We start from the raw sequence: 13508 nt of genomic DNA on the forward strand, positions 1-13508 counted from the left end.
CCTAGGGCTCAGACACCAGATACCAGATATTTATGTAAACCATATTTATGGAAATCGTATTTTTCATTCAGAGTCAAATCATACCAATTCTCAGTCATTGAGAAGAAAAGTCTATTTGATCTAGTAAAAATTTTCAACAATACGAAGAAGTGTATATCCATCAAATATAATTACTCTAATAAAATTTTTCAGAGGTCATTTATTCAAAAAGCTATTTATTAAATGTCTATAATGTACAAAGCACAGCCTTAAGCATGCACACGAAGATACAGAAACATACATACATGTATCACTAATATTGACAAAAGCTAATAGTTATGTCGAAGCTATGTAAATGACAAGTTTCTCTTTTTATCACATATTCAAACTCTTTGTATCATCTCATTTCAAATGCTGTATCAATATGTAGGAACTCGTTCTATAGGATTTAGCATTTCAGGATTTACCTGGGGTTGGTATTTGTCACGTATAATAAAACTCTGGTGACTTCTGACTTTTTTTAATACCTTTTAATCAATGCAGGAATGACCCTTGAATTCAACTCAGATCTGGTGTTAGAGTCTAAGCCCTTTAATATCGAAGCTCTAGTTCACCAGAGATTAAAATAATATTTAGGTGCAGCCACTATGGAAAACAGTGTGGAAGTTCCTCAAAAAATTAAAGATAGAAATACCGTATTTTTACCCCTCCAAAATGAAAACGCTAATTCAAAAAGATATATGCGCCCCTATGTTTATTGTGGTCTATTTACAATAGCCAAGTTATGGAAGCAACCTAGGTGTCCAACCCCAGATGAATGCATAAGGAAGATGGGGTGTATATACAATGGAACATCACTCAGCCATAAAAAGGACATTTTGCCACTTGTGACAACATGGATACACCTAGACGGTATTATACTCAGTGAAATAAGTCAGAGAAAGACAAGTATTATATGATTTTACTTATATGGGGAATCTAAAAACAAAACAAACAGAAAGAGACACACAGATACAGAGGACAAACTGACGGTTGCCGGAGGGGAGGAGTGGAGGGGGATGGGCAAAATGGGCGCAGTGGGAGGTACAGGTTTCTAGTTATGGAATGAATAAGTCACAGGAACAAAATCTACAGCACAGGGAATACAGTCAATGACACTGTAACAGCACTGTCTGGTGACAAATGGTAGCTNAAGGGGAATGGGCAAAATGGGTGCAGTGGGAGGTACAGGTTTCCAGTTATGGAATGAATAAGTCACAGAACAAAATCTACAGCACAGGGAATACAGTCAATGACACTGTAACAGCACTGTCTGGTGACAAATGGTAGCTACACCTGTTGTCAGCAACAGCATAATGTGTGCGGCTGCTGGGTCACCATGTTGAAACTGGCATGGGATTGTGTGTCAACTATACTTCAAGAGGAAAAAAAAAATTGGACCCATGTTAAAAAATATATATATATACATATATATATATATTTATGCAAATGTACCGGGGTATAAACTTTTTTTTTTTTTTTTAATTTGACAAAGAGAGAGAGCACAAGCAGGGGGAGCTGCAGGCAGAAGGAGAGGAGAAGCAGGCTCCCCGCTGAGCAGGGAGCCCGACGTGGGACTCGATTCCAAGACCCTGGGATCATGACCCAAGCCAAAGGCAGATGCTTAACCAACTGAACCACCCAGGTGACCCTGTGCCTGGGGTATAAAAACAAGTTGTTAGCATCATGGATAGAAAATTCCAACAGGTCCCTGGGTTACTTCAGGGACCTACTGGTATTAAAGTCAAATAAAAAAAATGTTTACTTCTTTGTCTGCAAGAGGAAATGAAGAGATAGCTAAACAACATAATGGCTACAGCCTTGTTGAAGACTTCGATTCTTACTTCTGGGTGCATGTTTTCAAATAGTGGCGGCTGTCCTCCTACATCANACCCAGGTGACCCTGTGCCTGGGGTATAAAAACAAGTTGTTAGCATCATGGATAGAAAATTCCAACAGGTCCCTGGGTTACTTCAGGGACCTACTGGTATTAAAGTCAAATAAAAAAAATGTTTACTTCTTTGTCTGCAAGAGGAAATGAAGAGATAGCTAAACAACATAATGGCTACAGCCTTGTTGAAGACTTCGATTCTTACTTCTGGGTGCATGTTTTCAAATAGTGGCGGCTGTCCTCCTACATCAAAATGTATTTGCTAGACTTGGAAAAAAAAATTTTTTTTTTAAAAACGCACATGTATTTGAAGACTTTGGAGATCTGATATATTTCTCTTGGCTTTTGATAACATAGTCATTTGGGCTATATCGGAGATTGGCAACCTTTTTCTATGAAGGACCAGTGAGTAAATATTTTAGGTTTTGCAAGCCATGTGGTCTCTATCAGAACTACTCAATTCTGCTATGCAAGTACAAAAGCAGTGTAGGCAACACACACGGNACTCAATTCTGCTGTGCAAGTACAAAAGCAGTGTAGACAACACACACGGGAATGAGCATGGCTTTGTGAAATTCGAACTTCATATTATTTCATGTGTCATGAAATATTATTATTCTTTTGATATTTTTTTCAACCACTTAAAAATTTAAAAACCATTCTTAGCTCAAGAGCTATACACAAACAGGTGGCAGGCCTGATCTGACCTCAGAGGCTGTAGTTTGCCAACTCCCCATATAGAGGAAAGCCCATTGGACCGGGAGAAAGGCTAAGGATCTAGACAGAACTGAGGCCCCCACTAACTAGGCTATACGGCTGCTGACTTCTTTACCCTGGGTTCTATCTATACCGAAGGAACTTGATGAGATTGGTTTAAAGCCCCTTTCTGGGGACACTTGGGTGGCTCAGTCAGTTAAGGATCTGCCTTCAGCTCAGGTCATGATCCCGTAGTCCTGAGATCGAGTTCCGCATCTGGCTCCTTGCTCAGCGGGAAGCCTGCTTCTCCCTCTGCCTGCTGCTCGCCTTGCTTGTGCATGCATGCACGCTCTCTCTGTTTGATAAATAAATAAAATCTTTAAAAAAAATAAAGTCCTTTTCTGCATCAAAGTTCTATGATCAATCTTAGCAGAATACTACTAAAGAGTGAGCGGAGACACATGCAAATCTCTCCGTGGAATTTCTGGGAAGGGGAATGGTGGGAATTCTCTGGATGCCACTCAGGCTGGGATGTTTCCAATTTGAAAGCACATTATTCCTGAGACTGGGAACCACACCCTGATGATAAGACTGATTTTGGTACTGACCCCAAGCGCTCCCGTCTGTATATATACAGCATGGACAGAGAAGGAATGCCTCATCCCTGCGATGACCTCTAAGGCAAGTCCTTCCCAGCGAACTGTGTAAGCGTAGTTACGGAACAAAACTAAGGTAAAACTCCTTGCATAGGCACATGATCTTTCAGCTCTAAAGATTTGGGGACCAGAAAAACCATTTCAAGTCTGTACCTTCATTTCACAAACTAGAATCTAAAAAAGTACACACACATCCCCAGCCAACCAATCAACAGACGTTGGAGGAAGGCCTAAGAGTTCTGGGCCAATGTTCTAAAACAGGGTTTTATTTACCTGGAGATGAGGAAACGCAGACAGGATATTGGGGATTTTCTCTTCTAGAGCCAAAATGGTCTGGAGTAGAATGATGTCCGCAAGGCTCAGCTGGTTACCAACGAGAAACCTTTGCCCATGATCCCTTAAAACCTACAGGATACAAATGTTTTGCATTGCTTACAGCACTTTACATGGAGAAACCGATGAAACTGTTGAATCAGTGCACTATCTGAGTATTTTATAAATAATATCAACTAAGAGGAGGTTCCCTGTATCAGAGACAGAGAATGTACAAAGGGTGTAGAAATGGAGCTACCATAAAATACCTGCTTTACATCAGAAGGAAATACTGGGGGGGTTAGAAAATATTAATTCTGGATTTAGCATCCAGTGCTTTAAAAGGATACACCCATTCCATAAATGTATCTACAGAAATGAATTAGGGGTGACAAATTCAGGAGGCTGGGGGACGTGATGTAAGTAAGCAACAGGTCCCCTTCAAGGAGTTTCATCTCACTCGCCAGCTCTGTTTCTATAAACATCAGGACTCGTAGTCATTAACTAGACATGACTGTTAAAAACGTAAGCTTCCTTTCCTCCCTTCCAAGACAGAGAACACGAAAAGCACCAGAGCTCATCTTGACTCCCATTTTGAGAGCACGTAGGTTCAGTGATTCATTGGGAAAGATGATGTTGGGGGAGAGGCAAGGAACAGTGGTAGAAAAGGGGGGGATCTCCTTTGCAGTGAACTCTTGGATGCCCGTGAGTGGGTTTGTGAGGTGTGTGTGTACGTGTCCGTGTGTGTGTGTGCTGTCTGACACTAGCTCTACATACAACTCCCAGTCAAATATAGCTACTGAAGCCGGACTGGGAGATCACAGTGAATCCAGAATTGTAGGCAGAAGCCTGTCCAATCCTGGCTCCTCACCTTAGGCGTGTCACTCAAGCTGTCTGGGATTCCATTCCCTTATGTGCAAACGGGTTAACAGTTTGTAGTTGATGTGCTGGGAGGAGCCCTGACTTAGTCTGGAACCTCACCAAGGCACGTGTTCCTCCCTCATCACACTCACATTTCTTCATTATTATATTTTACATTCACCAAGTGCCTGTGGGCAAGAGACCATGACACCAAGCGACAGAAAAGACCAGAAAATACCTCTCCTTCTTAAATCTAATTCCACAAAGATGGCCAGAGGAGATCTGCCAGTGCCCTATTTTTACGCTCTCTTCTTTTTTTAACTGAAACATTTAAAACCATTCCTCTCAGCTGAGAAAAACAGTTTGAAGCTCAGAAAAGCAGATATATTAATAAGACGAGGAAAATAACAAAACAGGAAACAAAAAGAGCAAAGGGAAGAGCAATAAAACAACAATGGTCTTCTCATCACATCAAACTCTCAGGTAGGAGGCCTGATACACAAGGGCCGTCCCACAAATGTCTGTGGGACGAAATTAGGAAGGAAAACAACAATAAAACAACAATAAATCAAACTCTCAGGTAGGAGGCCTGATACACAAGGGCCGTCCCACAAATGTCTGTGGGACGAAATTAGGAAGGAATTGGGTAGTTTCTGCTTTTCTGCATCGTACACAGGGTGGGCTCGTGGTGAATGTAAGGATAGTCACGCACACATGTGGTGAACACGTATTTTTTCCAGACTTCTGAATAACATGGCCCAAGGAGTATCTGAGGGGCTTCAAGACATCCTGGCTTTGTGCTGATGGCTACCGTCAGCTCTCAGGAATCCAGCAAGGTTAGTCCAGGGGCGCTCCGCATTACACTGTCCTGAGCAGAGAGGGGCATTAGTGGCGGCTCCCTTGCTGTCTGGTTAGGCTGTGCTCACGGGCTTCTCTGCCACCTACCTTTTCAAACACAGGAAAGTATCTAATTATAGCCTTCTGGGCCATGTTAACCACTTCCTTTTGCTGATCATCTGGTTTTAGAAAAGGATGCATGATAATCAGTTCCAGCAGATCTAACGTTCCCTCCACGTACATGTCAATCCTTAAAACGAAAAAAAAAAAGCTTCCTCAGTTTCCCCTTCTTTGAACTCATCGGCTTCCACAACTAAGAATTCAGAGCACTTTTCTCTTAAGGTTCTGGCAACCTAAATGCCCAGAAGCATTTATCTATACCCGTCTCCGAGAGCAAAGATACAAAGTCAATTCTAGCTGTAATTCAGAAAAATCTGTCACATGTCAGAAAGCACAAGAGTCACGGTGTCCCCCTCTCCCGGACCCCTAGTCCTCTACCCTTACTCTAGTTCCCACGCTCGGTGTGGGTGGAATTTAACATTTGTAAAAATAGCAGATATCATTTATGGGGAGCTTGGCGTGTACCAGGCATGGTGCTAAACGCTCTCCACCCAATATTTCATTGACTCTGATGACATATCAGGTATGTGCTACCCGTATACTGTACAGGACGCTCAGTGGGACTGCGGAACTCGGCACCTCGCCTTGTGTCACGCATCTCAGGAGGCACAAGGACGAGGCTTTGAGTTCACAAAGATAATCGAAATTACAATCAAGGCGCAGGATCCCAGACCTTGAAAGGCACAGCGGCTTCCTGTTCTTCATATTGGTGAGAATGAATTTGCAAGAAAGGTAAAAAGCAGCGTCAAAGCATTGAAAGATGCTGAAGCCTGAAACAATCACGCCCCAGAGAGAGGATCCAGTATCCGAACTCAATTCTTCTCTACGGTTTCACCCAGACTCTCTGCACTGATTATTCCCTGTTTACACTAACGCTACAAGGCATAAAGGAGACGGGGCCTGCTGGAGAGCCTGCTATTCAGCTAAGGTGTCAGTGAGTGACAGCGAGAGCACTTGACAGGGCCACAGTACAGGGTTCTCTCCTTGAGGTCCTTGCCAAAGAGGTGGTGCTTCTCCGCGACGTAGTGGAGGATACTTCGGGTCTGCACCAGCTTCATCCCGTCAATCTCGACCATGGGCACTTGCTGGAACAGCAGGTGGTTACCTAAGAATGGTGACCCAGAGTTAGAACTGAGCTCATCCCTGTCCCCGAACCCCTAAGCACGCCCAACCGAATGAAAAGGGACCGTGGGGTCAGAGCCTTGAGACCCGTGTGAAGCTCCCTAAGGACAGATAATCTCAACTTCATTCAGGGGAGCAGACTGAACCATCAAAAAAGCCTGAAAGCTGGCACTGTTCCAAACCTTCCTTTTTCATTCTCACCCCAGGGGAAATACCTACCCACCGTGGCAAGGGGCAGGAGAGAACGCAGGGAAGGTATTTCTGCAAAGCTGCCTTGGCCAACACAGCAACCAGAAGCTGCATGTGTGTAGGGAAACCTAAACTTAATCGAACTTCTGAAACATTTAGAATTCCATTCCTTAAGCACGCGCGACACACTTCAAGGGCTGAGTAGGCACACGCGGCTAGCAGCCACTCCATCGGACTGAGAGCAGAATGTTTCCAGCACTGTGGAATGCTCTACTGGTTGCACTGCTTTAGAAATTCTGAGCATACAACCGAAGTCACCAACTGACAGTTGTATACACACTGGCTCTTCCGCAGCCACAGACCACGTGCGACCAAGTTTGCTGTCACTGCTCAAAAAGCAATCCATTGCTTTCTCCAACAAACCTATAAACAAATTCGTTGTTTCTATTTGCAGAGAGACAAATATAGGATACAGCCCAGCCCTCAAGGGTCTCAAGGACTGGCGGTACCTGAGGGTCTGGGGGAGATGAGCACTCCGCATATGCCTAGCGATGTCAGGCCAGTGTCACGCACGAAGGCTGACACTGCAGCCCGTCCCTCTCTAGGGAGCCTCCAGCTGGGCCGAGAGACCCTGCTGATGGCTGGGAGGGAGGCTACTTACAGAGTCGCTGGTGTTCCTTATGGAGCCTGGGCATGGAGGGAGAGGGGCTGACTGGGAGTTAAAGCGGGGCCTTTTCCCTGAATTCACCACAGAAAGGCAGCCCAGTGGAAATGGGGACTTCTGTCTGCATACTTCAAGAAAACACGGGTGCCTCAGACAATTTGGAAGAAGCAAGGTGGGGAAGATGAAGAGGAGGGAAGGGATTAAGGAGAGGAAAAAAGAGGGGAGGGAGAGGTCAGTGGAGGGCAGGAAGAGGAGAAAGGGATGGAGAAGGGCCATTCACCTGACGGTTCACTCCCTTTAGCTCTGGTTCACTCCCTTTAGCTCTCAGGGAATTACTGACTAAAAGTGATTTCCTGGCAAATTTCAGTTATTTCTCAGCATCCTTGCCCTTCCACATAAAGATCTGTTTTTAAACGAAATCGTTATTGGAGCGCCTGGGTGGCTCAGTGGATTGAGTGTCTGACTCTTGATGTTGGCTCAGGTCACGATCTCAGGGTTGTGAGGTCAAAGCCCGCATCGGGCTCTATGCTTAGCACGGAATCCACTTGGGATTCTCACTCTCCCTCTCCCTCTGCCCCCCACCCCCACCCTGCTCACGTGCTCTCTCTCTCTCAAAATAAAAATAAGTAAATCTTTAAAAAAGAAAATGTGGAAAGAAAAATTAGTACTACCAAACAGTTGTTTCATTTCCATACTCACCATCCTGCAACTTCTGCAACTGTTCTTTTGTCTCTAAGAATTCTTCATCAAACTAAATTAAAAACACAAAAAAGATACCCCCCCACCCAAAGAAGGCATAGGTCATTACAGGATCAGGACTGAAGCTACCAAGTCAAACTGTCTCAGAAGCAGAGAGAAAGAGCACACTTAGCACCCACATCTTGGCTTCCCACTAACAGAAACCACAGCTCCGGGAGAAAAGGTTGATGCTGGTAGATTAGAAAGCAAAGAAGAGCTCAAAGACCAATGAGATATGGCAAAGGCAAAGGCAGAGGCATGCAGCAGCCTACTTGAGGGGGAGTCCCTAGCCAAATTTGGGACAATTCAAGCATCGGAAGGGTAATGTCACTCAGGGGTCATCACACACCAACAACAAAATCCCTGTCTTTAAGTGAGGATACTCAAAAAAGTAGAAGGAAAAGCTCTTTTTTACAGACGAATTAGTGCTAACTAAGGATAAAATTAGGGTATTACCAGTTTGTAACCGACAACTGATTCTCATAAGCATCAAACTGGATGCTGAAATCACTGAGTTATAAAGCACAGAACATTCGAACCACCTTGAAGTCGCAGCCCGTAAGTTAATTATGACAGAGGAAATATGTAGCTTTGTGGTGGAGAGATCTGGAGACCTCACCATCTATCTAACCAAGTGCTCAAACTCAGCTCCCCACCGGGGGACGTGGAGACATCGTGTGCTTCCTGCTGTGACCCAATGAGAAGGGCACGGCAACACTGAAACCCAGATCTAACCACAAGGTGACAATCAGGCATATCCAGAATGTGGGGCACTCGGCAACAAAGACGGCCGGGACTCTTCCAAACCTACAGAAAACTTGTTTTGGGGGTGCCTGGGTGGCTCAGTGGGTTAAGTGCCTGCTTTCAGCTCAGGTCATGATCTCAGGGTCCTGGGATTGAGCCCTGCGTCGGGCTCTGTGCTCAGTGGGGAGCCTGCTTCTCCCTCTGCCTCTGTCTCTTCCCTCCACTCATGCTCCCTCTCTCAAATAGATGAATAAATAAAATCTTAAAAAAAAAAAAAAAACAACCAACTTGCTTTGTGTTTAAGTTTCTCGGTGCACAAGGTTTGAGAATAGGTTTGAGGGATTTGCCTCTGCCATTCCCACTCTGCGCTCCTCACCACTTATCTGGCTCTCCTTTTCTAGACTTCCATTCACGCCCCAACTGAAAGCCTAAGCTCCATTGTCCAAGGACAAATCTTTATTTAAGAGATTTGCCTTTAGCCAGGTAGCCCTCCTCTAACTCTTCTTTATGGAATCTGGTTTCCAAGTTCATGCAAAGAGTCAGTTTCTCCTCTACACATTTCTTTTCAGTGAAGTCAAGGGTATGGAAGGAAAAGAAAAGAAATAAAAAGCAGACACTCTTCTAGATGAAAACAGACTAAAGAGACAAAATAACCCAACACCTGAATCCTGATTAGATCCTGGATGTTGGGTACGGGGCGGGGGTGGCGGTTGTAACTGCTAAATAGATAACAGTTATATAGACCTTTGGGGGACAGTATGGGACTTTTGAATATGGATCACATATTGCTATTGCAAAATTAGTATTAATGTTATTAGCTGCCACAGTGATACTGTGGTTATTAGAACAATTACTTTTTCTTTCTTAGAAAAATACATGTTGATGTCTGCAACTTCCTTTCAAATGGTTGACAAAAAAAAAAAAGCAGAGAGAGGAGGGGAGAAAACAAACGTAGCAAAATGTTAACGATTGGTGAATTCAGTTGAAAGGTATCCGTTATTCTATTACAACTTTTCTGTAGGTTTGAAAGTTGTCAGATTAAAAAGTTGGGGGGAAAAGACAACGCTGGAAGCATGTTCCTCTTCTTGTACTTTAAAAAAAAATGTGTTCTAATGCACAATGTATTTCACGTCAAGAAGGGGAGACCTCCTGTCCCCAAGTCCCCAGATGACTCCCCACCCATGTATGTCCCTGTGCTGCTCTCCCAAATCATCTGAGGGAAGGGCAGAGCTGACCAGCACAAAATCAGCAATCCTCCCCTCTTCTGGCTCAACTACCTGACTTGGGGGTTGAATCAAGACAACGGGGCGTAGGTATGTCTTCTGCTACTCGCCGGGATCCTCGCGGTGCGAGAGGAGTCTGGCAGGACCACCATCTGGTGCCTACCGAGCAGCCTCCTCAACGCAAGATTGTTCAGGGCGGGGCGCCTGGGGGGCTTAGTCCGTTAACATCTGCCTTCGGCCCAGGTCACGATCCCGGGGTCCTGGGATCGAGCCCCACATGGGGCTCTCTGCTCAGCAGAAGGCCTGCTTCTCCCTCTCCCTCCCCTTTTCTCTCTCAAATAAATAAATAAAATCTTAAAAAAAAAAAAAAAAGGATGTTCAGGGCATTCGGTGCAGGTGGTGCTCCCTCCATACGACGGCTCCCAAACTTTTATAACCACGGTCATTCAAAGCCAATAGGAAAGTGTATGCGTGCATGCGTGCATGTGTGTGTGTGTGCATGTGTGCACATGCATGTCTGTGTGTGTGTGTGTGTGTGTGTGTGTGTGAGAACCCAGGCCCACTCTTGAGAGATTCACATTCAGTAGTTGAGAGAGACTAGAAATGTACATTTTTTAAAGCAAATCTTTCTAAAGAGTTCTGATTCTGGCTTCTGACTTCCTGGGAACATTAGGCAGATCTCTCACCAGGGACACTCTTGCGTCCAGCTTTACAAAACATGGTCAGTAAGAGGCAGCGGGCACAGGAACAGCAGGTGAGAGGGCGGCAGAGGCAAGGAAAAAATCACAAGGCAGAGCTTGGAGGGAGCTTGGTACTGTGCAAGGCTGAAGGGTAGACGCACTGTCTCGATTTCTATCGAGACAATTGGTCGCCTTTGCTCCCTAACCAGGGTACCGTTCCCAGTGGGATACTTTGGAGAACTGCCCTCTTGCCCACCACACCACTCCCTTTTCAACAGTCTGTCAGTTTTCTGTGAATTGCCCAGAAACCCTGAATTAGGAGTTTGTGGCACTTCAGTCTTCTTTGACATGTGTTACTCTTCCTCTTTAACAAGGGGGATCGGACTAGGTTTCTGGGGGGTCTTCGGGCAAATAGAGCCCCAAGCAGCAATGAAGGAACACCGGGCAGGGAGCAAGAACAATGTCTAAGGACCCAAACCAAGCGACTGAGAGCGAGCATGCTGACTCTCCGAATCAGGCGGGCTGCCGTCCAGCNGCGAGCATGCTGACTCTCCGAATCAGGCGGGCTGCCGTCCAGCAGATTTTGGTTACCGAGTGACTCAGATGTGGGTGCTTGACACATCAGGCTTTTCCAAAGCACGTTTTTAGTTAAGCTCAGAGATCTGAAGCAGCTGTGGAGGCTGGGCTGGCAGCCCACTGGGTAAGTTCATGATTCCCCACGTCACAGTGCTGGCCCCCTCACCAATACTACCTTTGGGGAATGGCCCCTCTACACTATGTGGCCGGCCCCTAGTAAGGGAGGCCAATCTAGTTCCCTCCACACGGGTTTGGGACCCTCTGGGCCAACACTCTACCTCACCTGTCTGCCCGCTGTGACTGGTCTAGGGGAGGTGGGTCATATGACCCATGTTCTTTTTTGCTTAACTTACTTAGGGTTGGTTTTTCTACTGCTGTCACCAAGAATCTTGATTCACACATAGGGGAGTAGGAGGAACAGGGGAGAATGAAGGCTGGAAAGAGAGGATGTGACAAAGGATTAAATGCACAAGTAAGACACCCACTGCAAACCTATTAAATAAGCCAGATCTGCAAACTCGGAAGCCCACAGGAAAAAAGACACGTAACATCAATAAGCCAACCAGGTTCAGGTCATGGGACCAAGAATTTTTCCACTCTCCTCTGAACACAATTAGAAAATCTATCCTGAGACAACAGGTGGGCAGTGTGATGAACTAGAAAGGTCCATCCATAGTGGCAGTCCTTCCTTACTCAGATTTAGCAATTACCACCCTCTGAGAATAAGGGCCTAGGATCATCAGATCTTCAAATACATCAAGAGAAGTCAGAAATCAGAATTTGTATATAAAAATGGTATCAACCTATTTAGCTAAATTTAAAACATTGTACAGTGAGTTAGAATGCTATGCAAAGAAATCAAAACCGAAACCAAACAAACAAAACACAAAGCCCCAAACCCAACAACCCTCCTTTGCCATCTTTGGAGGTTGGCAGGGTAACGACCGAGTATTCTGAAAATCGATAGAGAGACTGTATCAAGCATTTACGTGACCTTTCCCATGTGAACTGGACTTCAAGGGAATTAAACAGTTAAGTTAAAAATTACTCTTTGTGGGGCGCCTGGGTGGCACAGCGGTTAGCGTCTGCCTTTGGCTCAGGGCGTGATCCCCGCGTTCTGGGATCGAGCCCCACATCAGGTTCCTCTGCTGGGAGCCTGCTTCTTCCTCTCCCACTCCCCCTGCTTGTGTTCCCTCTCTCGCTGGCTGTCTCTATCTCTGTCGAATAAAGTCTTTAAAAAAAAAATATTACTCTTTGTAAGAGAAACACAGTTAATAAATTCAGATGCAATGATAGAAAGAAACAGAAAAATCACCATTTTATAATCCCTAACAATGGTAATGATAAATTGACGCTAAAACCACTCGTTAAGAAGGTAATGGAGGAAACTTCATAACGCGCGGATCAGGCTGACGTTGCCGGAACATGGCTGATCAAGCCCAGCAATGCTGAAAGGGAGACAGTCAGACATCATGCATCCCTTGATGTCGTATAATAAAAACATGTTCACAGTACCCCTGTGATGGAGTCTCTGGCAGGCAAAAAAAAATAAAAAAGGTGTAGAGATAGAAAAAAATGAGCCTGGATTTGATCCCATCTCTGGGTCCAACTAGCAGTTTACAGGAAATATAGGAATAGAAGAATATGGTAAAATGGGGGTAAAGCAGCCAAATCTAGAATGGAGGAAATTCTACAGGGCAGTTTCTTCCACAAACAAATGGCACTAAACACAAATACAGACACTCAGCACTCAGCTCTTGGTTGCTAAAACCACTTGCTGATAAAAGGGACCAGGACTCCTTGGAGAAATACCAGATTCTAGGGCCAGGGCTAGGAAAATACAAAATGAGCCTGGAGCATCTTCAAGGGTCAGAAAGTAAGAGAGAGCTGAAGGGAAGGAAAAGAAAAGGGAGCACGGAGCCATGTATACAGACGTGACGCAGGAGCCAACCTGAAAGAGCCAATGGCCAAAGTGGGACTATCTGGACAAGAAAACATTACTGGATAATAGCACAAAACATAAAATAAATGCTATATACTTACGTCCATACTGATATAAAGAAATGCTTGAATAGATAAATGGAGGAGGAAAAAAACCCACAAGTCTCTTTTACGTAAGAATTCTAAATGCAGATGCCTCCCTTTTCAGGAGGTGGAGTTTAATCCCCATCCTTTTGAGTG

At 44.9% G+C, this 13508-nt stretch overlaps 1 protein-coding gene across 2 annotated transcripts in view; it reads right to left on the minus strand.

Annotated features, from left to right (window-relative positions):
• LOC100466745 (glutathione S-transferase A4) overlaps window positions 1–13508 on the minus strand; it is a 39418-nt gene that overhangs the window by 19640 nt on the left and 6270 nt on the right. Inside the window, exons 3-6 of one of the 2 annotated variants that reach the window (XM_034648052.1) lie at window positions 8066–8117; window positions 6364–6496; window positions 5380–5521; window positions 3535–3666 (exon numbers count right to left, since the gene is read on the minus strand). In XM_034648052.1, coding sequence (XP_034503943.1) covers window positions 3535–3666; window positions 5380–5521; window positions 6364–6496; window positions 8066–8117 — 459 coding nt within the window. Of the gene's footprint in view, window positions 1–3498; window positions 3667–5379; window positions 5522–6363; window positions 6497–8065; window positions 8118–13508 lie in introns of those variants that run through there. The other variant, XM_034648051.1, reaches the window with a different exon arrangement.

This window comes from Ailuropoda melanoleuca, chromosome 19, assembly GCF_002007445.2.
Source record: "Ailuropoda melanoleuca isolate Jingjing chromosome 19, ASM200744v2, whole genome shotgun sequence".
Classification (NCBI taxonomy): Eukaryota; Metazoa; Chordata; class Mammalia; order Carnivora; family Ursidae; genus Ailuropoda; species Ailuropoda melanoleuca.